This window comes from Diabrotica undecimpunctata, chromosome 7, assembly GCF_040954645.1.
Source record: "Diabrotica undecimpunctata isolate CICGRU chromosome 7, icDiaUnde3, whole genome shotgun sequence".
NCBI classification, from domain to species: domain Eukaryota; kingdom Metazoa; phylum Arthropoda; class Insecta; order Coleoptera; family Chrysomelidae; genus Diabrotica; species Diabrotica undecimpunctata.
The window spans coordinates 125,233,190-125,257,262 of record NC_092809.1 but is presented as its reverse complement, the minus strand read 5'-3'; the positions used below and the strand labels follow the sequence as shown (position 1 = coordinate 125,257,262).

Below are 24,073 nucleotides of genomic sequence, written 5' to 3'. Positions count from 1 at the left end.
GCTATTATTATTTACATACTACGGTATAGTTAGAAGTAGGAGTATTTCGGTCAGATTACTCAAACATTTATTTATTTGGAGCTAAATTATTACATAATAAAAAGTTACATTACGATGTTATCGATGACATTTTTTTAAGAACGAACCTGATATAATTGCGGCTTGAATATCATAAAAATTTGTGTAGGCGGCGATTATCTAACCAAATGTACAACGTACAAGATGTTTTTCCTTATCGGTTGGGTACTACTGTACAGACTACAGTATAATGCACAGCCTAAGTTTGGCGTGATTGGTCACAGCATAAGAGGTGTCTATGCTGTGGATTGGTCGGCATCTTCATCTGATTTTGAATTTTTCAGGTCATGTATCTCTTATCTTTTGGGACTCTGAAATATTTTCAGCCCGAAAATAACTTAGACGTATTTTGCTTATTTAACATTATTTTCTCTTTTAGGGACTTCGAAAATATTTCGAATATTTTATTTCTTTTTCAGGTTAAAAATAACTTAGATTATTTTTCTGATATTTATATACTGTTTTGGGACTTTGAAACATTTTTACTATAAAAATAACTTAGGATTATTTTTACTTTTCAGGTCTTTTTCGACTTAGGAAATTTTTAATACGAAATTTGTGAATTACTTTTTATTTGTTTATATTTGGTTGCATGTCTTTGTTGATTAGTCCCGGAGGCACTACGACAGACACAAATTTCGCATTTTCAGGAAAATCTGACAATTTTAAATAACTTTTGTTTCCCGAAATTATTGGGACTTGCTTTTTGCATTAATTAGTCTTAGGTGTCATAACTAACGACCTTCTTTTACAGATTCTTAGTTCTAAGACTAATTAACACATTATTTTCAGATTCTTAGTATTAAGATATCTAACCCCTTTCTCTGCAGATTCTTAGTTATAATACTAATCAACTTTTATTGCAGATTCTTACTTGTAATAAACATTTAATTGTATTTTAATAAAGGTATTTTTCCAGCTAGCTAGGGTTCATATATAACCTATATGTCCACGGACCGTGATCCCTATATGCTCCGGTCCAACATAGCTATGGATAGTGCGACTGGACCACCTTCCCTCATTCCCGAGGGTCAAATCCAGCGAAAATTAGTAATATATGTAGTAAAATTTCATAAAATATATGTATAAATGCTTGGTTTAGGCCTGAATTTTAAAGCTGTGTTAAGTAATGATGTTATAATGATGTTATATTTGTAGGCTTTTATATTAGAATTGTATTTTTAAATCGGGATGTACTGGGCCCTAGGCGAGGTTTAGAGGGGTTTTCCTTCGCCATTGCACCAATAACGGCCCCCTCTCCTTTGATTTCCCAGATGTTTAATAAAGAATAAAGACATTTTAAACGTAAAGTTTGCAATAGTTATTTCCAGTAAACCTCTGCTTCATTTTGTTGACAATGACAATTTTTCATAGTACTCGATTCACAATATATCTTTTTATTATCCTACATTTGTGGTGAAATCTAACATAATTCAGTGTTCTAAAAAATGAAAATGGATAAATGTCAATTTGGATTTATGCAAGGAGGCAGGTCTACATCAGCAATTTTTATTATAAAACAGCTAATTTAACAATTTAGAGTGAAAGAGATAGACTTGCACATAGTATTATTAATCTTGAGAAAGCACATGATGAAGTTATCAGAAACCTACTGTGGCAGAGATTTAGTAGGAAGGAGTGCCGGCTGAATATGTGAGTGGAGTATGAGCAAGTAACAACTATAATAGTGTTAGAACTACTATATATAGTTAGAATAACTATTATAGTCTTAGAACGATACAATTGTAGGTGAAACTGGTCAATTTTGTGTGCTTCATCCGGGTTTCGCCCATATTTATTCTTATTTGTGCTGGATTAGATAACAACTGAACCTCCTTGATATAGAGTAGCGGAGACAGGTCCTTAATGAAAAATGATTAAAATTAAGTTGGATACAAACAAAATATTTAGAATATTCTTTTAAAGATGATATTTCAAGTCCAGATAGAGTAGTTGGCTTGAATAGACAAGAACTCACAAAAGATGATAATTTTCGGCTTTTAGGATCGGTATTACCGTTTTATTTATCATACTTCAATTAAAGGTAAAGGAAAGAGGCAAATTGAATGATGTGTGATAAAAAAGGTACCAAGAAAACTAAAAGGTAATTGTATAGGACTGCTTTTAGACCAGCTATGATGTATGGTACTGAATGTAGGGCAGTAAAAAGGGGATGAACAGAAATTGCATGTTTCTGAAAAACCATAATCTCAGAGAAAAAGCGGACAGGTACTCCTAAAGTTTACAGGAAAATAATTAGAGAAGCCGATCCCACATAGAGAAAGCTAACGAGAATAATAATGTTAATGAATGTTCTAGAAATAAAAATAATAAGAACCTCTAAATCTTAATAAAAACATTACCTGATCAAAAAAATTAAAACAATATCTATATATCTAATAAAAAAAAGCATCATCAAAGCATATCAAAATAAAAAAAACACAAGTCAGAATTTAATTTTACCTACATAATCTCAAAAGAAAAAATAATTACATTTCTAATAAAACTGTAATAGCCAGCTTAATCCTAAAATGTGAATATCATCCGCTTTGTACCAATACCACAGTATATTGCTACTCTGTATATTGCTAATAAATTCTTTAGCGATATACTGTGTCACAATACCTCAATTGTCATTTTAATAAACATGAAACCCGCCAATTTTTAAATTGGGACCCACCCACCAACCAATCACGCCAAACCTAGGCTGTGCATTATAATGTAGTCTCTACTGTACATGAATATCTTTAAATATTTGCTAGAGTGTGCATAATCATAAAAATTAATAATTCATACTGAGTACAAATACATGATTGTGACATAACCAACCGTCAGTATTATGTTTTGAATTCGGGAATTTTTTAGGTTGCATAGAAATATTTAAATGAATTAGCTAAATTTGTAGTGCTAATTTAGCGTTGGTATTTTCTAAAATGTGCAGGATATGATGCAGAAAAGGCATTCAGGCATCATCAAATGTCCAAAAGTCTTCTCTGTCCATAATAATGAAAACACCTTCTCCAATGTAATAAAAATCATACTGAAATGATAACATCTCCTAAGGTAAAATGTTCCGGAAGCAAACAGCCTCCGTTCGGATATCCGGATGATGACTATTTCAGGGGGACCACCATTGCAGGTTAGAAAAATTAGGATAGGGTTTGGAATCTTGAAAGTCTTACAGGAAAAAGTATGGAGTTCATAAATACGCTTAAAAGGTAGAAGACAAAGAAATGATCTTGGTGGTAACACAAAGACGATACGAAAACCTCGTTGGTCATTATCGAAACCGTCATTAAGATGTGTATGAATAATAAATAACGGTCTAACAGAAACAAAAGGAATACGGAATGCTCCAAAACTGAAAAGCTAAATAGGCGTCAATCAATATTAACCAGAGATTTATAAATAATTCAAATTAGTTATAAACTATATCAAATTCTTACATCAATTATTAAAATTAACATGATACAAATATATATATATATATATATATATATATATATATATATATATATATATATATATATATATATATATATATATATAATATAGAAATATATAACACAGAATATATATATAACACCTATATAATACAGAAAAATTAGTCAACAAAATAAAAAAATAATGCAATACAATAACAATAACAATTATTAATTAAAAGATTTAAAAATGAGTAATAAGTGATAGGTACCACAATTTTTCGACCGAAAAAGCTTTTTGGTTCGTAAATCGAACGCATAATATTAGTCGTAAAATAAATTAATTTAATAATAATAAGTTAATATCCAAGTTAGTTATCCAGAGCAATTAATTAAATAAAAACAAAGTTAATATAAAATATAAAGTTATTCCGATTCTGGATTAGAAAACTCGTCATCCTCTTCTTAGGAGTAAAAGTCTTTAATGTGCCACTTTTCTGCACTAGATCCATCCAAATTCTTAACTATATACACTAAGGAAGAGAGCTCTTTAGATATTATGCCTTAAACGTATTTGGAAGTTACCCTGCCTACCAATTAAAACCACCCTCAGCTACACAGGCGCGGCTAGTCTTGTTTACACCGTCCTAACACGCATACGGAGCTTCATTTTCTTCTGTTTTTGCCTTTAATGTTTATGTTTGCTGTCGTTCCCTTAAATGATCTCTTTCCTTTTTACTATTCCAGTTATTGCCCCCAGGATTTCTTTGTATTCATTTTCTCCTCTTCTCGCCACTTCCATTATGTTATTCGCCCTAACTTCTCCCACCCTTTCGTATAGCTCCACCCTCTCGTTTGTAAACCTTTTGCAATCGAACACACAGTGTTCCACCGTGTCGTTTACCTCGCACTTGCCGTCTTTTTGCTTCCATATCTTTGCCATGTAGGCTCTGAAAGAGTCGTACCCCGTAAGGAACTGTGTGAAGAAGTAGTTAGTCTTTCTATGGCCGTGTTCTACCCAGTCTCCCACGTTCGGTATGAGTGTTCTTGTCCATTCAGCCCTATGCTCGTTTTCCCATTAAGCACAAATTTAAATTACCTCCAATCGAATTCAAGGAATTTAATGGAGACTTAAAAGATTGGCTTCCCTTTTGGTCGCAGTTCAAAGTAGTGCATGATGATGCATCAATTGATTTGAACGACAAGATAGCTTATTTGGGATAAGGTACTGTAGATACTAGTAAGGCTAGACGATTAGTGGAGAGTTTTTTTGCAGTTGCCGACAATTACTCAAATATAATTAAGAGTTTGCAGTCTAGGTTGGCAGCGAAAATCTCCAGATTGAAGTTTACATTAGAATTGACTGACAAAGTCAATTTTGAATCGAGTTTCTAGTAGTTTTTGTAATATTTCTGCCCTTTATGATATGATTTAGAGTCAACTTCGTTCACTTGAGATCTTAGGCATAACTGCTGACAAGTATGCGGCAATTTTATATCCTCTTATTGAGTCTTATTAACTAGAAGATATGATTCGACTATGTCATAGATCTTCACAGTTTTTAAGGCCTTCTGTTTCCGCGCCCATGGAAAATATCGGAGAAACTGCAGAAGTTACAACTTTAGAAACAAGATTGAGTGGCCTAAAGAGCTTTTTACAGAGTGAAATTTAAAATTAACAAAAATCGATTTAGCAACGGTAGGTTTTGGTTTACTGACTGAAAATAAATATAAATCCAATAGCCTTATTAAGAAGAAAAATGTAAAATTACCTAAGCTAGGAACGATCAGCTCTTAGCAACCGCTGCTGGGTTAATAAATTGTGCAGGTGTATTTTTTGTGAAGGGCAGCATGACAGTACAAATTATTTCAATGCACAAAAATTGACTATGGAATAGAAACGACGAACATTGTTAGAAAAGAAATCCTGTTTTCGATGTCTGAAAGTAGGACATTCTTCTAAAAAATGTAGAGGACGCTTGCCAATTTAAATAGTACATAGGTTTTTTTACAAAATCTGCGAATAAGCATAAGAAGTGCACATAGTACTGTAACGAAATAGCCAATCTCCGATACGTCATAATTCTTAGAGGGATAAATCTAGAAAACGTAAGAATTGGCATTTCAATAGCGCCCGTCTTTCGATGCGGTTTCGATGAGACGAATTAGAGGTGGGACTACCCCAGAATATTCTCGAACATAATACTTTTGGTATATATATGTAACGATGTTAGGAGTAGAGTTTAGTTGATAAGAGAGTACCGAACTGTAAACTATAAATAAATATATTTATATAAATTCGAACCGCTCGTTTTATTTAATCTCGCTACAGTACTAAATAAGTAAGGGCACTTATTGGCACTGGAGCGCCGAGAATCGCAGTTTTTTTACTAAGAGGATGGAAATATTCTACATACATTATTTGGCGGTAAAAACACTCCCGAACAACCACATAAAATGTACGAGGTAACTACGAGTGAAGGAGCATACTCTTGTTCATTTGATGCCTTAGATCAACCAAAAATTTGTGCAGATATTTCTCTTGTTTATGACAGCCCTTGGGTTGAGGAAGTCAGTGTCATGAATATTTCGCTCAGCGATGTCGGACAAACAGCACCATTCAAGATTTTGTTTGGAGCCGATATTGGAAATATGTATCAGTAACAGTCTGATCTTGTAGCGGTTGAAATTTTTGTTAGGTGGGACTATTATGATCAGGGTACTGACAGTTGTTTAAAATTTCACTAAAACTATGATTTCATTTTCGTTGTTTGTTGATAATTCTTCTGTATCCAATCCTGAGCGTTGGAAATATATATCTGGTTCTTTCAAACTTGCCGATCTTTCATTGAGAGGCTGTGGTGTTCGGCGATTATTCGAATCTCGATGGTAAGGGAGCCCGGAATGTTTGTACAGAAATGAAAATAGTTGGCCCCAATAAAAACTAAAGGTTGATGAAGAAGTTTGAATTGTTGAAGAAGAAATGTTTATATTGAAGCTAGTGAAGAACGAAGCGTTCAGTTCAAATACGAAACGAATTTCCACGCTAAATAGTTTGTAGATGAATTTGGACTTATCCGTTTAAAAACTAGCATTACTAATAGACTTGACACGCAAGGTTTTCGTCTGCCTATCTTACTTCCATTTTATAGTGCGTAAGTTAATTTTGAGCCTACACAAAATCTCTTGTCATGTAGGTACACAAGGACTACTTAATTTACTCCGAGAAAAATATTGGACTTTTTCTAGAGGATACTAGACGAATTGTGCGGTCCATTTTAAAAGAATGTGGTGTATGTAAGAGACAAGAAGGTAAATCGTTTTAAGTACAAACGCCTTCATTGCTGGCCGATAGAGTTCGAGATGCTACAGTCTTTGAAATTTCCGGAGTGGTCTTAGCTGGACCTCTTTACTTGAAATCGGGCGAGAAAGTTTGGGTTAGTTTGTTCATTCTTTCTGTTTATCGTGCAGATCATCTGGAACTCGTTACTTCGGTGTCAACAGATGCCTTTATTCAAGCTTTCGTCGCTTTGTTGCAAGGCGAGGAAGCCCTAGAACGGTTTATAGTGACAATTTAACAAATTTTACGAAATCGAGAACACGTTAAAGCAATTGGACTGGAATACTATCACGGAATATAGTTCTACACAACGTATTAAATGGCGTTTTAACCCCAGTACAGCTGCATTGTCTTGTGGATTTTGGGAGCAATTAGTAGGCGTTGTGAAAGGACTTTTTCGAAAAGTTTTGAATCGAGTTTCTCTCAATTATGAAGACTTATTGACGTTGTTATATGATTGTGAGAGTACAGTCAACTCGCAATGATCTTACTGAGTTAACTGCGTTAACGCCTAGTATGTTTTTGCATAAACAAGTCAGTTACGAGATGCAGGTTTGTGATTTGCTAGGGCAGAATTCTGTCACAAGCAAAATACGGTGTTTACAAGGGATGAGAAATCATTTGCGAAAAATATCTGTGCTGAATATTTAGCTTAACTCAAAATCAGGAACGAAGAAGACGAAAGTATCTTACGTGTTTATCAGGATGTCGTTTTAGTAGGTAATGAGAACATCAAGCGTCTTCAGTGGCCTTTAGGAAAAGTTATTGAACTTATACCTGGTAGAGATGACCAGGTGCAGTTAGTTCCTCTTGCAACCAAGGCCAACTTCTGAGATCATTGCAAAAGCTTTATCTGGTTTAAGTCGTCGAGGCAGTTATTACTGGCGAGAATGTCCAAGATAATGCTCTATCCTAGAAGTAATGCGGCTCTAGAGAGGGTGCCTCAAGAGAGCTTCAGGTTGAGGAAGAACTTTTCAGAGCAGCATTATGCAAAGTACAGGTTGCCATTATGGTCGCCAACATCTGAAACGGATAGGCATTACAAGAAGAAGAAGCCTAAATAAGAACTGGATTTACTTTCAAATTCGTCAATTCGTAACAAAACTTTGAAATCTGAACGCTATCATATGCTTTTTTCAGGTATATTAAGGCCATATGAGTTTCTCCCATTATTCATGACTATTCTTCTTTTTTCAATTAAAGAACGTAGGAATGAGGTGTTATAGGAATTTTTATGTTGTATGTTTTAGACAATGACTGTTTCAAGTGTGGGTGAATCGACTGTTATTATTATAGCAAAAACTAACTCGTGTCATTTAAGTCCGTCAGCTACTATTTTCCAAATTATGTCACGAAATGTCAAGTACCCAAGTTAGAAAAAATCGCAAAAATAATCAATTTTGCAATATTCTTCGTTTTCTTTTTTGCTGTACGTCTGTGGTAAATATTCTGTTTACCTTCAAATTTTACCAACTTTATCAATATATTTTTTTAGCGAAGAGTAGAACATGTAAACTTCAAACAGCATCCCCTGGAAGTTAACAATTCTCAGGTCGAGCAAGAAAGACGAATAACACACCAATGCCAAATCCACAATGCTGTATTTAGATGTAATGCTATGTTGGAGCTAATAGATCCAAACGAAGTTAAATCCGTACATTTTGATCATGAAATGCAAACTACTATTGACAAATTAGATGCTTTGATAAAAACTTTAAGCGAGGTTCTTGAGCTTTATAAAAAAGAAGCGGAAGTTTTTAAACAGAAAGCAGATCATATCAATATTTCAGAGGATAGTTCTTCGAGAGAAACCGAAGTTGAGTTTCCTTCAGATAAAGGTGATTGCCACAAACTATTAAAAAATTCTTCAAAAAATTATTTACCAATTGTTCGTCGTAGATCTACCTGTGGACCCAAAACACGTAGTATTGACCCCACCACTAGAATAATATATAGCAAGCAAGTTTGTAAAAAAGCGAATATTAATATCTCTAGCATACAAAACAGTCACATTCAACTTTCAACTAATTTTGGCCGATTTAGTAACAAAGTATTGGACAACCTCACAATAATCAACACTGATATCGAGAGCTTAAAGCATTTATTAAGCAGTTTGAAAGGAATATTGGTTTTTAAAGACAATATTTTTATTTCATTTAGTTGCGGAGGATTAAGAAACTGTTTTAGAACTAACGAATTATCTTTCGGCAACCCAGAGACCTTCGCTGACGCAAAAGTTAGTGCCTCACATTTTTGTAGATTTTATAAATTAAGTCAAACTTATAACGAAAAGCACAAAAAAACTCGATCACTTAAACTTTATAATAAAAGTTTTAAAAAATGAATGCGTCTTTTTAGAGGTAATTTATGTTTTCCATGTGCGATGTTAGCCTCGTAGAGATCACGCGGGACCTGTGGGAGGGACCCTGATGGTAAAAATGATACTAAGATTTATGGATAAAAATAGATCCGAAAGACAAAATATGTTTTAATTTTAAAACAGTATTCTAAATAAAAGTTTATTTAGGTACTGTAACTTTGAGTTAGTACGTGTACTTTTTTCAAATCGTTTATGAATAGAACAACAACTCTTATGTTTGCTTAAGGAAGCCTAATTTCATTAACATTTTCTCCGAAGAGACATTATTCCCTTTTTTTTACCATAGTAAGACTTACCACCATAATCTAAAAAATCACTAGCCACTGCTCGAAAAGGAAACTGAGAAAAATCTTTTAAAATTAATGGTTCCTTGAGTTGCTAAATTTGTTGCTAAATTTTTCAGAAGTCTTACTGTTCGTTGCAAGATATTTCGGATTTAATCTTCTAGGTATAGTTGTATACAGGGTCGGAGTTACTGATACATTTTATCAAAATTACGGCAATCCCACAAAGTAAAAGAAAAATACATACATATAAGTAATATTTTATAATAATATATATATTTAACATAGTGAAAAAGTACAAAAAAATAATTTTAAACTTAACTACCACATTTAAATCGGTATCACTATCATCGCTATCGTTTAAATCTATAACTACTCTATAATGTTTTGGAACGGTAAGTATTTTTCTTCTAGTTTTTTTGACATGCTCTATACATTTTTTCCAATTATCTGCTGTAATATTATTACATTCGGTCTTAATTAAATCTACAACAGTCGAAAATGATTTAGGAGAATTTTTATTTTTCCTCACATTACTTTTTAATTGAGACCACAACAATTCTATTGAATTCAGTACACAATAGTAAGGAGGTATAATGTAAACATATAACATTAACAATATAATTAATGTAAACAGTAATTTAAACGTGATTATTGTTTTCTATACAAGTTATCGCCTGACACAAAAAGAATACCTTCTTTGAACGATTACCTGGAATTACTGATAAGGCTTCACTAATGATAGTGTTACGATAAATATACTGGCCTAACTTTTATGACTAATTATTCTGTTTTATTGTAGAAATTTCGGTGGAAGTCTAGATTCAAATTATGGTGAATTCTCCAACTTGATATTCTCGACTATTCCAGTATATCAGGATTTCGTATATAAATACAACATTTTTATATGGAGAGTTAGTTAATACTCAAGACCCGCGCTCGCGAATTTGTACGTACGGATATAATAAATTATTGTCAGATAAATTAATATAAATAAAGAAATAAATTAAGTCCGTAAGTGTTATAGATATTGAACCTTTTAATAAATTCACAACAAATGGTGTCAGAGTGAGATCGAACATAAATTAGACTTATAATAATAATACAAGGGTGATATAAAATAAATTGTGAAAATGGCTACGATTTATGAGCTGACAGTGACTAATTTAAGAAGACATCTTGAAGACAGAGAATTAGCTTCTACCGGAAAAAAGGCTGAGTTAGTCCAACGACTAAAGAACGCTTTGCTAGAAGAAGGACTAGATCCAGAGACTTATATATTTGAAGATGCTGTCCTCTCGTCGATTTCCAAAGTTTCTGGTGACATCGCATCATTAGAGAACAAAGTTTCCGGTGACATCGCATCATTAGAGAACAAAGTTTCCGGTGATATCGCATCATTAGAGAACAAAGTTTCTGGCGATATTTCGAAAGTTTCCGGCGACATCGCTTCTTTAGAAAGCAAAGTTTCTAACGAGATTTCTTCTCTGGAAAGCAAAGTTTCTGCTAACATCTCTAAAGTCACTTCTGAGATGTCTGCTCTTGACGATAGAGTGTCTTCGTTAAAAAACCAAGTTGCTGCCGATATGTTGGCCTTCGAAGAAAAGATATGGAAAGAGATGGAAAGGAAGATGGAGGAAACAGGGACAGCAGAGAGAGGAAACAATCCAATTAGAGTAGAGATAAAAGAAGACGAGACGAAGTGTAAGTTGGAAACACGGCCGAAATTTGAAGGAAGTGGAAGTTCTGTGCATGTCAAAGTCCCAACTTTCGACGGAAAATCGTCATGGAACAACTACATGAAACAGTTCGAATCAGCTGCAAGAGCGAATGGATGGTCTGAAAAAGAAAAGGCTATAAACCTGACTATCGCTCTTCGAGGAGATGCCTTAGATGTGCTTCAGACCATAGCAGTAGAGGAGACCGATGATTTCGAACAACTGAAGAAGAGGTTAAATATGCGATATGGCCACGAACATTTGGAGCATGTATATCAGTCGCAGCTTAAAAATCGTAGACAGAAGAAAGATGAGGCTCTTCAAGAATATGAGGTAGATATTGCCAGATTAGTACGATATGCTTATCCAACAGCTCCCGAAGACATGATGGAAAAATTGGCCGTTCAAACGTTTATTGATGGTCTTCGTGATCATGAAATGCAGAGAACACTACGATTAGCTCGTCACAAGACGCTGGTTGATGTCTTATCCGCCGCCCTCGAATACGAGTCAGCTACGCAGGCCTCTGGCGGGTACAGTAAAGTTAGGACTGTAAAAGAGGAAGGAGATGAAGATAAACTTGACCAGCTCGTTAATATGATGAAAAGCATGACATATAAGAAAACGAAGACCATCAGATGCTGGAATTGTGGCGAAATAGGACACGTACGAAGCTCCTGTAAACACCCTAGGTACGACGCAAATCAAGAAACTCACCATCAGGAAAACTAGAACGGGTCAGCCTTAGGGGGGCAGCTTCGACCCAAAACTTTTCCAAAGACCCTCTCATACTAATAGCTTCTTTGAAATGTCGTGAAGATAGTGTATATGTAGATGGAGAAATAAATGGTAAAAGACATACGTTGTTGGTGGATACCGGAGCGACCAGAACCATTATACGTCCAACAGTTATAAACAGCCGTAAGAAACTGTTACCAACGAGGTTGCGACTTCGGACCGCTACAGGTGAAAATGCCAACATTCATGGAGAAATCCAGGTACAATTGGGAATTGGAGCAGAAAAGTTCGTCCATACTGTTATAGTTGCTGACATCGAAGAGGATGTTATATTAGGAATGGACGTAATGAATATGCATGGATTCCAATTGGATTTTAAGAATAAGGTAATCAAAGTTGGCAACGAGGAGGTATTTCTCCATCCACATAATGACAACACTGTGCAAGCAGCCATTACAGAAGATACAGTCGTACCTGCGAGAAGCGAAACGATCATAGTAGCGCGGCTACAGGGAATTGTGGACGAAGGGAGACCTGTTATGATGGAGCCTTGGAACCACGACGATGAGGTTGGCCGTGGAATCATAATTGGAAAGGAATTGGTGACTTCGGCTAAAGAAATTCCTGTGAGACTTATCAATGTCAACGACTACCCAGTGACCATAAAGAAAGAGACAAAAGTAGGAACTTGTGTACCTGTGACATCCATAATCCGTCAGGCGACAACATCTGATAATTCCAACGACAAATTCGACCAAATGGTTGCAGTTGCAGGACAGTCTCTAAATCAGATGGAGAAAAGGAAATTAAGGGAATTTCTGCGGCAGTATCGTGATATTTTCGTACCGAAAGGAGGAAAGACGGGAAGAACTACCGTTGTTAAGCATAAAATTGATACTGGTAATGCTAAGCCAATTCGTCAAACAGCTCGACGATTACCACAGGCGAAGAGAGAGGAAGCTGAAACGATTGTTCAGGAAATGAAGAAAGACGGGGTGATAGAACCTTCTACGAGCCCATGGGTCTCTCCGGTGGTCCTGGTTAAGAAGAAAGACGGAACGACGAGGTTCTGTGTGGATTACCGTTTGCTGAACAACGTTACCAAGAAAGATAGTTATCCTCTGCCTCGGATCGATGACACATTGGACACATTGGCTGGAAGTAAATTGTTTTCTACTTTAGATTTGAAGTCTGGATACTGGCAGGTAGAAATGGACCCAGTCGATAAAGAAAAGACAGCCTTCACCACAGGATCTGGATTGTGGCAATTCAACGTTATGCCATTTGGACTTTGTAATGCTCCTGCGACATTTGAGAGGCTTATGGAAAATGTGTTGAGAGGGTTATCTTGGAAAACATGCCTGGTTTATTTAGATGACATAATCGTCTTGGGGGAGACATTCGAAGATCATTTGAGGAATTTAGAAAACGTTTTTAATCGACTTAAAGCTGCCCAATTGATGCTAAACCCCAAGAAGTGCCAGCTATTTCAAGGTAAAGTCAATTATCTGGGTCATATAGTCAGTAAAGAAGGAGTGGCCGTGGATAAGGGAAAAATCGATTCCATTAAGGAATGGCCAAAACCAACTGACAAACATCAAGTGAGAAGTTTTCTTGGACTATGTACTTACTACCGGAGGTTTATTAAGAAGTTTGCAGATATCGCTAAGCCATTAACGCGACTTACAGAGGAAGCAAGAGAATACCGCTGGGATATAGACTGCCAAAATGCCTTTGAGACCTTGAAAAAGCATTTAATAACAGCACCAATTTTAGGGTATCCACTGCCAGAAGGAGAGTTCATCTTAGATACAGATGCAAGTAATGTGGGAATTGGAGGAGTGCTGTCTCAGATTCAAGGAGGACAGGAACGAGTCCTCGGATATTTTAGTAAAGTTCTTTCAAAACCTGAGCGGAATTATTGCGTCACGAGAAGAGAACTTCTGGCAGTAGTGAAATCAGTAGAGCACTTCTATCAATACCTCTATGGAAGAAAGTTTCTAATCCGAACCGACCATGCCGCCCTTAAGTGGTTGATGCAGTTTAAGAATCCAGAGGGTCAGATAGCCAGGTGGATCGAACGACTCCAAGAATACGATTTTAAGATTGAGCACCGGGCCGGAGTTAGCCACAGAAACGCTGATTCTCTTTCCAGAAGGCCATGCTCAGCAGAGTGTTCCCACTGCAACAAAACGGAATCCAAGGAAGCAGCAGTGCTAAGAACGACGATTGTCAACGACGACTGGACGCCTACTAAGATCAGGGAAGAACAAGAGAGAGATCCAGTTATACAGAAAATCCGAAAATGGAAAGAGGAAAACCGTCGACCACCTTGGCAGGAAATATCAAACCTATGCTCAGTAGTTAAGACGTATTGGGCCCAGTGGGACTCATTTATCATCGAAGATGGCTTGCTTAAACGAGTCCTGGAAAATGATGACGGTTCAGAGAAGAGAAGACAGTTGGTGATCCCAAAGAGCAGAATAGCCGAAGTACTTCGTCAGTTACACGACAGTCCATCGGGAGGGCATTTTGGTGTAAGGAAAACCCTTCAGCGAATTCGGGAACGGTTTTATTGGATGAACAGTTCCGACGATGTAAAAGACTGGTGTAAGAAATGTACTATTTGTGCCACGAGTAACGGGCCTTACCGAAAAAGGAGAGCTCCTATGAGACAATATAATGTTGGAAGCCCGTTTGAAAGAATAGCTTTGGACATCGCTGGGCCATTTCCAGAAAGTGAAAATGGAGGCAAGTACATGCTGGTAGTAATGGATTACTTCAGTAAGTGGGTCGAGATTTACGCACTTCCAGACCAGAAGGCCGCCACCGTTGCAGATAAGTTGATCCAAGAATATATCAGCCGATTTGGAGTGCCTTTGGAGATCCATAGTGACCAAGGCAGGAACTTCGAAAGCGATCTATTCCAAGGAATATGTGATAGACTAGGCATGAAGAAAACAAGAACTACAGCATATCATCCGCAATCTGATGGTATGGTAGAACGGATGAATAGGACAGTTGGCAAATATTTGACAAAGATGGTGTCCGATCATCAGCGAGACTGGGACCAATACCTTCCGTTCTTCACAATGGCCTACAGATCTGCTGTTAACGAATCAACAGGCCAGACACCAGCGAAAGTCCTATTCGGACGCGAAATGCGACTACCTTGTGATCTAGAGTTTGGGTGTCGACCTGGAGAAGATGTAGCAGGTGAAGATTATGTGATCGAATTACGAAGAAGAATGGACGATGTACATGAGTTGGTCCGTTCCCACCTTCAGATCGCTAGCGACCGAATGAAGAAACGGTACGATACACAAGCCGAAAAGGGTTGCTTTAAGAAGAACGACAAAGTATGGCTGTATAATCCCAAGAAGCGAAAAGGTTGTTCTCCCAAATTGCAGCAGTTTTGGGAAGGTCCATACCTCATTATGGAGAAGATCAACGATGTCATCTACCGAATAAGCAAGATTCCGAAGGGAAAGCCGATGATAGTACATCATAACCGGCTGGCGTCTTTCGAAGGTGACCACGACGTAGATGAAGAAGTGGAAGTAAACCAAGTCCACGATGTGTCTGACCTCACGTTTGAGGAATTCATGGGTGCCTATGGAGGTACCGGTAAAGCGAGACATGGTGTTACCACTGAAGAAAAGCAAGATCTACTCGCGCTCCCCGATGACTACTCGCTGGCCCTCACCATCCCGGCCAGTATCAAAGACGCACCAGGGTTGGCATCCGTCTTTCGAAGGAAGTTTGGTCGAGTTGCAGAACTTCAATGCCAGGTGCCAGCTCCCGGTAAAACCTTGAAACTCCAAGATGCATCACGTTACCTTTTCTACCTGGTAACAAAAGACACTGCCCGTGACCAACCTACCTACCGAGATGTATGGGAAGCCTTACTTCAATTGAGAGAGCACGTACTAGAGTCCGACGTGCAAAAGTTAGCCATGCCAAAGTTGGAGTGCCGCCAATTAGATTGGAGGGTTATCCGAAATATGGTGGAGGAGATCTTTAAAGACACCGAAGTCCAGGTGTTAGTCTGTTGCAATCCGCATAGTTACTGGTGCGGAGAGAAAACCGTCCCTTGTCATTTTTATACAACTGGAAGTTGTAAAAGAGGGTCCAGTTGCCGATACCAGCATACAGTTCCGGTTCCAGTCCCGACAAGGTTCCAGGAGGAACCATCTTTTAAGAGGGGGGCAATGTTACGATAAATATACTGGCCTAACTTTTATGACTAATTATTCTGTTTTATTGTAGAAATTTCGGTGGAAGTCTAGATTCAAATTATGGTGAATTCTCCAACTTGATATTCTCGACTATTCCAGTATATCAGGATTTCGTATATAAATACAACATTTTTATATGGAGAGTTAGTTAATACTCAAGACCCGCGCTCGCGAATTTGTACGTACGGATATAATAAATTATTGTCAGATAAATTAATATAAATAAAGAAATAAATTAAGTCCGTAAGTGTTATAGATATTGAACCTTTTAATAAATTCACAACAATAGTTTAAGTAGTTTTTATGCCACATTACAGCTTATGCCAATAATATAATTTAGAAATTGTTTGCATCTTCCATTTAGTTTGTAGATGTACATTGTTCATGTCTTACCTACCTACGTTTTTGGTGTCAATATTTTGTTATTTGCATTTAAAAATGACGTCGACAACAGGTTTTATCTCGGTTAAGTGTAGTTTTAAAGGTGCCTTCAGTCTAAAAGAGAAAAATATAATATTAAATGTACACGATGCACTTGTACATCAACGCCCTTTAAGTAATGTTCGTGAAATCGTTAACATGTGTTCAAATATGACAGGGGTTGGAGAAGCAACAATTTATAGATTCCTAAAAGAAAGAAAATGAGGAACTGTTTCATCTCCCAAGAAGAGTGGAGGGAGTAAACCCTTGGAAATTGAAGAAATACATACAAACATGATAAGACGCAGCGTCCACTTATTTTTTTTTAACAAAGAATTTCCAACATTGGACAAAATCCAAACATTAATTAGAGAAAACGAAGAGTTACCAATCATAAGCAACAAGAAATTATGGGGACTATTGAGAGAGATGGGATTTCGCTGGCAAAAGAATAGAAGAAAATCCGTTTTAATTGAAAAAGATTACATTGTATGTTGGAGACGAGATTATCTACGAACTATTAAAAAGTACCGAGAAGAAGGGAAAACAATTTTTTATTTGGACGAGACTTAACTAAATGAAGGTCATACTGTACCATATCTATGGGTTGATACAAATGTTAAAAGTTCCCGTCAGGCATTCATCGAAGGTGTATCTACTGGAATAAACAATATTCCCGTTGGAAAAGGACGCAGACTCATAATAACCCATATTGGAAACGAATGCGGTTTTGTCAATTATGGAATATTAAGTTTTGCCTCAAAATCAACCAAAGATTACCACGAGGAAATGACTGCTGACGTTTTTGAAGAATATTTTGAGCAAATGTTGGATTTAATTCCAAAAAATTCTGTCATAGTCATGGATAATGCTAGTTACCATTCAAGACTAGCAGAAAAATTGCCAACAACGGCATGGAAAAAAGGAGAGATAATCGGATGGTTGGATAAACACGCAATTGAGTACAAGGAGAATTCGACAAAAATGGAATTATTACCTATTGTAAAGCAACATAAAGCAGCTTATAAAAAACATATAATTGCTGAAATGGCATTAAACCGTGATGTAATTATTTTACGTTTACCCCCATACCACTGTGATCTGAATCCGATAGAAAATATATAGTCTCCAGTAAAGGGTGAAGTCGGACGCAACAACAAAACTTTTAAATTAGAAGACTTACAACAATTATTAGAACATTCCTTATCAAAAGTAACTCCAGAAAATTGGAAAAATGCTGTTAGTCATGTTCACAAGGAAGAAAATAAAATGTGGAATTTGGATAATATGACTGATGCAATGCTGGAACCGGTAATAATTAACATTGGAGTTAAAGATTCCTTAGATTCTGAAGAAAGCAGTGAATTTGAAATGGAATTTGATTAAAATAATATTCATTTTTTTACAAATCGGCCCCTGTTACGGCCACAAATTATTTTATATATAACCAATAAAATAAACATCTTACATTTCTTGAAAATTCATTAGTACCTGTTAATCTCCATCACTCCGACACTGGCAACTTTATTTAGGGATTAGTGACCCTCAAAACTATTGTATTCTATTCTGCTTCAACCTTTATACCTGATGGTCATACTCAATTTAAAATTGTTTTCCTATATACTTCTGTAAACTTGTTGACAAATATCTATTTTTCATTGAGTCACCCGTATCAACAGTTTAAGGATTTGCATACATAATGTGCTATCAATATGATGGAAATGAACTATAATCTTAATACTTTATTGCCATAATTCTCAGCTAGCCTGTCGAGAACTGAATTTTTTTCACATTTAACTAATTTTAATAGTTTCACAAGTTGTTTTTTTTTGTGTAAGAATTCATAAAATACATTTCATGTTTTGATAAAAATTCTAGAATTTCAGCTTTGTTTGAATTCGTGTTTGGAATTTTACTCTTTAGTCTACAATGATACGGAGCATTATCCAAAATAATAATGCTATTTCTATTTAATTTAGGTAGTAATTGCTGCTCAAACCACTTTTCAAACAAAGTACTGTTCATATCTTGATGATAATCTAAGCGACAATCACTTACACTCTTCGCAGAGAGTAATAAAGCATCGTCTACCCATCCTGATTCTCCCCCACAATGTAAAATACCTATTATCTTCCCTCTAGAGGGAGGAACATTGGTGACGCAAATTTTACTACCATCGGTCCAACATTTTTTAACTATTATCGTGGGTGTCGAACCAAGTTTCATCCAAATAATAAGTTATTCACTTCACCTCCACTTTATTAAACAGCTGGATTCCATAATTACCTGCCGTTTATTCACTGTTTTAAACATAAAACCATTAGATTTTAAAAACATCCAAAAAGTAGTTTTATGACACTAGGGGATTATTTCTTTGTTTCTTAATTCACTCAAAAGTGTATTTAAAGTTGGTAAGTTATTCACTGAATACATAATGATATATATTTTTTTCCTGTGTAGCTGATAAATTAAAATTCGGTAATACTCGATGAGCACCCGAATCCTTTTTTTTTGCAACACTGGACCGTCTTTTATAAGTGCGTACACAGTGGATCGTGGCACTTGTGTTAAAAACCGTCTTTTTGATCGCTTCTGATTTAACCATCGTCGAAAGAAGACTTAAGAAAAAATATAAAAAATTCCTTACTTTTTAAGGAATTCTAAGGATTTTTTAAGGAATAAGTAATCGGTAAATATGATTAACTTTCCTAATACCGGGTGGGGCGAATTATCGCCCCAGGTCTAACGTTTTTATTAATATCTGTAATTAAATTTAATCAATCGCTTTGACGGTTTCGGACATTGGTAGTTGATGTATTAAGAGCACAAAGAAGTAGTATTCACCCGGTATTAGGAACGTTAACTAAAGAGTATTGTTAACAAGTACTTACCGTTGTAAACGTTAAGAACGATTTGTTTTGCATCGTATGTGAGATGAATATAACCAGAACGTTTTTCAGGTTCAGACTCGTCCTCACTTCTTGAAATAGTGGCAGGAATGTACAGGACATCGTCACTAATCATTTCTATATCACTTATATTTATAGTTATTACACTGACTTCTCTTCTAAATGAACGACAAAAGAAAAATGAAGTTCTTTTCAAATAAACTTTCTTCTTACAGAAGCCCATTTAGTAATAATTAGATATTAAGTTAATATTATCTTTTTACCTGAATAAAATTCCAAGAAATTTTCTAATCTCTTATAAACACTGGCTTTATGTACCTAGAAATTTATTATTCTGAATTCCAAGTACAAATGCAATTAACTGATTAAATTTAAATAGGTACACAAAATTATGCTTTAAATTTTATTTACCAATCGTTAACAACTCAAAATTGAAATACGTCCCTGGCTACACCTACTTTGTATCATTTAGTAAAGTACCTTTAAACTTGGATAAAATTTAAAATTGAACCTAATGTAACGAAAGACTAAGGATGACTATTCGTTACAGCATTAAGGGAGTACAGTCATTTTGTGCTTGATATGGGCCCAGTGTCTCTTAATCTGGGGAATTCCACCCGAATTATCTTGCAACGGATAGTACATTCCTTGATAAAGTTTCAATATCAGGATTTATTTGAGGCCAATATAAAATATGCCTTGCACGATTTTGAGTTTTAGTAACTCCAAAATGATTCTCATGCAACAGTAAGAGCATCTTTTTGCGTAATGCATTCGGTACAAATAAGTACTATGTCATTATAAAACAGTAAATTATCAAGTAGATGTATGTCATGTCTAATTAAATTTTAAGTGATTCCGGAACTTTATTACTATCTGTAATCCATCCTATTAAGCAATAGTTTATCAATCATTGTAACATTTTACTTTACTTTACTTACTTGATCAGTAGACCCATTTGTACCTTTCGGTGTTGGACCGTTTTAAATACAATTCATTAAATTACAATATTTGACAGTCTTCTGAGGTGTCCTAGCTCTTAACGAACTTTCTCCATTCCTTCCTATTGGATGCCATCTGTGTTGCTTCCTGCCAAGTCTTACCCTTACTCTGCAGTATCTGCGAGATGTCACTGTTCCATTCTTTAATGGGTCTTTCTCTTCTGTTCTTCCCTATTGGTTTGGCGTCCTACACTCTTTTTACTTGTCTATTATTGTCCATCCGGGTTAGATGTCCGAACCATGCCAATTTTTTCTGCTTGATTGACTCAAGTATCGGTTTGATTTTGAGTCTTTCTCTTATTTCTTCATTTCTGATTCTATCAGTTCTTTTTACTCCTATCGTTCTTCTGAGGTATTTCATCTCTGCTACCTGAATTCTGCTCTGATGTCTTTTGTTTAATATCCAATTTTCTGCTCCATATGTCACTGTAGGTCTATATATTGTTTTGTATATTGTTCCTTTGTTATTAAGGAATCCTCTATTTAGTGCTTGGAATAGTTTTCCTGTGTTTTCCATTCTGTTGTTAAGATCGTCCTCGATGTCTCCTTTGTTGTTGATTACTGTTCCTAAGTATTTGTATGAATTTGTCTGTATTATTTTTTGTTGGTCTATCATTACTTCTATTTGATCTTCCGTCCCTTGTTTCCTTGATATTTTCATTATCTGAGTCTTCTCTTTGTTTACGTTTAAGTTGTATTTGCTTGCTTCTAGGTTCCATTTCTCTAAGTTGTATTTCAGTTTCTCTGCAGTTTCCGCAATTAATACTATGTCGTCTGCAAATATACACATCTCAGCATTTATCATTTGCATTATTGTTCCAACCGATGCAGTATTTCTTGAATGTTTTCTTACATTCTTTCACTATCTCATCTATTACATTTATAAATAGCACTGGGCTGAGACTTCCCCCTTGTCTAACTCCTTAAGTTTTTTCAAATGTTTCCCATATATCTTTCTGAGTCGAATGCTTTTTCCATGTCTATAAAGCTCAGATATATTTCTTTATTTTTCTTTAAAGCTTTTTCTATTACTTGTTGCATGGTGAATATATGTAACACAATATCCTTTAATTTCTCGTTAATGAAAACTTGTTTCTTCTCATCTGTAAAGTTAACTAAATGAAATATTTCTGTAATAAACTTATCATCTTTAGTTGCAATATTCTGAAAGTTTCTATAGAGTAAATCAGCAACATGTATTTCTTTTCCTTGCTTACATCTTACCTCAATATCATATTTTAAAAGTTTTACTTTTTTTCTTTGTATATATTTATACTTAAACCAGTCCTCAGAGATTTGACCTCTCAAAATCATCCGAACAAGCTGAATTTTGCTGAGAATGTCAATTTTGGAACAACAAAAAATATGTAAAAAAGTATAGCACTCTTACCCTCGGCTTCCCCCTAAAACCTCTTTAGTAGAGGGGAAAACGGAAGAAATCGATTTAATAAGAACCTCTGCGCTGTAAAAAAACAAATGTTTTAAATAAAAAATAAAAAATGTGTACTTTGTTTGAAAAGTGGTTTGAGCAGCAATTACTACCTAAATTAAATAGAAATAACATTATTATTTTGGATAATGCTCCGTATCATTGTAGACTAAAGAGTAAAATTCCAAACATTAATTCAAACAAAGCTGAAATTCAAGATTTTATATCAAAACATGAAATATATTTTATGGATTCTTACACAAAAAAAAACAATTTTAGAACTATTAAAATTAGTTAAATGCGAAAAAAGTTATGTTATCGACAGACTAGCTGAGAATTATGGCCATAAAGTATTAAGATTACCTCCTTACTATTGTGTACTGAATTCAATAGAATTGTTGTGGTCTCAATTAAAAAGTAATGTGAGGAAAAATAATAATTCTACGAAATCATTTTTGACTATTGTAGATTTAATTAAGACCGAATGTTCATATAGATCATGTAAAAAAAAACTAGAAGAAAAATACTTACAGTTCCAAAACATTATAAATAGAGTAGTTATAAATTTAAACGATAGCGATGATAGTGATACCGATTTAAATGTAGACGATAGTTAATTTTAAAATTTTATTTGTATTTTTTTACTATGTTAAATCTATATTTTAATATAAAAGTATTACTTATATTTATCTTTCTTTTACTTTGTGGGATTGCCGTAATTTTAATAAAATGTGTCAGTATGTAAGTCCGACCCTGTATACAACTATACCTCAAAGATTAAATCCGAAATATCTTGCAACGAACTATATGTCTAAATCATATTCCATAACAAACTGTAGTAATGGCTCACCTCTCATTGGTGTTGGTATCAAACACCAATGAAATACTTGCAATTAACTCACTCATACTTCTTTCCACTGTGATTTTTATGTTTATCGTCATTAAATCCCTGGTACAGAAATTCAGTATCGGCAATATTTTAATATGTCGTCTCACTATTGAAGTTCATTACACATTTTATAATATTACTATAATAAACTCTTAATCTTTTCAATAATGTTACCTAAAGTAAAAATAAAATAAATTAATATCATACTGTTGGAAGTGTGATCTTATGATCTTGTTAGTTCTCGGCAAATACTTATTTTTTACATAAGTTTTTTACATACATTTTTAAATTACATGTACTATAACCACATGGTCTTTTCCTGTGCTATGTTTGAATCAAATTGTAAACTGTATTTAGTTTTAATTGATTGTTTAGACAACCTAAGTATTTAATGTCTAGTATCTTAAGCTTCTTTACATTTTACACCATTGACTGCTACATGTCTTTTTAAGGTAACACATTTATATTGACTTTTCAATGGATGTTTGGTTTTTCATATTGTGCTTTTTAGATGAACTGATGATGCTTTCTGATTAAGAGAGCGAAACGTCTTCAAATAAATAGATAAAGTAGCCATCTTCTTTGTCTTTTTTCTCCACCTTTTGACCGAAAAACCCACCACTCTTCGAGTGATCCTTATTTATATTGGATTAACGGTCGTACTCTTTTTTTCGATATATATAGTTGTTAGTTTTAACGGTCCTGTTGATAATGTTATCTCTCCCTGTAGCTTTTGTGTGTCATGTGACATAAATCACTTCTTTGATCCGTAATTTTTTCGTCGTACTCTATAATGTATTACTGTGTACTTCGTAATCATAAAATGGTTGTTCTTTATATTCTTTCCGTCTTTTTAACTTTTGTTTGATTTCCGTTGTAATACTGCCGTCCACATTTTCCAATAACGCAGTTTGTGTTTTAGCTTTCCTGTGATCTCTTCAAGCTTCTTAAGGTGATAAAACTATAGAAAGTTCCAATTTCTTGACATCCAAGTTTCTTTTGCATCTTTTATTGTCTGTTTATTAATTTTTTGCTATTTATGTGTTTATAAATCGTTCTTTCGTTCATCCTTTCAAGAAATTCTTATTTCATCCATTATTGCTTTGTTTTAGGCAATGCTTTATTTTTCCTATTTCCTATTTATAGATACCCTGTATACATATTCAAATGTTAAGAATACTCCTGTCTACTTTTTCAATTATACCTACACATTCTTCAAGACCAAAAA

General features: G+C 35.0%; 1 protein-coding gene across 2 annotated transcripts; it reads left to right on the top strand.

Moving 5' to 3' along the window:
- Positions 1-8,177: 8,177 nt before the first annotated feature.
- On the top strand, positions 8,178-9,255 carry LOC140446965 (uncharacterized). Of its 2 annotated transcripts, XM_072539558.1 has the most exons (3): positions 8,178-8,279; positions 8,335-8,677; positions 8,739-9,255. In XM_072539558.1, the coding sequence occupies exons 1-3, from the start codon at positions 8,196-8,198 to the stop codon at positions 8,786-8,788; spliced, it is 477 nt and encodes a 158-aa protein (XP_072395659.1). In that variant the 5' UTR covers positions 8,178-8,195; the 3' UTR covers positions 8,789-9,255. The 2 variants fall into 2 exon arrangements, with proteins under 2 accessions (XP_072395659.1, XP_072395658.1); XM_072539557.1 differs by having other exon boundaries at positions 8,335-9,253.
- The last annotated feature ends 14,818 nt before the right edge of the window (positions 9,256-24,073 follow it).

Coding starts and splice junctions, on each gene's coding strand:
- LOC140446965 (XM_072539557.1), top strand. CDS start 8,196: ATGTCAAGTACCCAAGTTAGAAAAAATCGCAAAAATAATCAATTTTGC. Junction 8,280..8,334: donor TTTTTTGCTGTACGTCTGTG/GTAAATATTCTG, acceptor ATATTTTTTTAG/CGAAGAGTAGAACATGTAAA.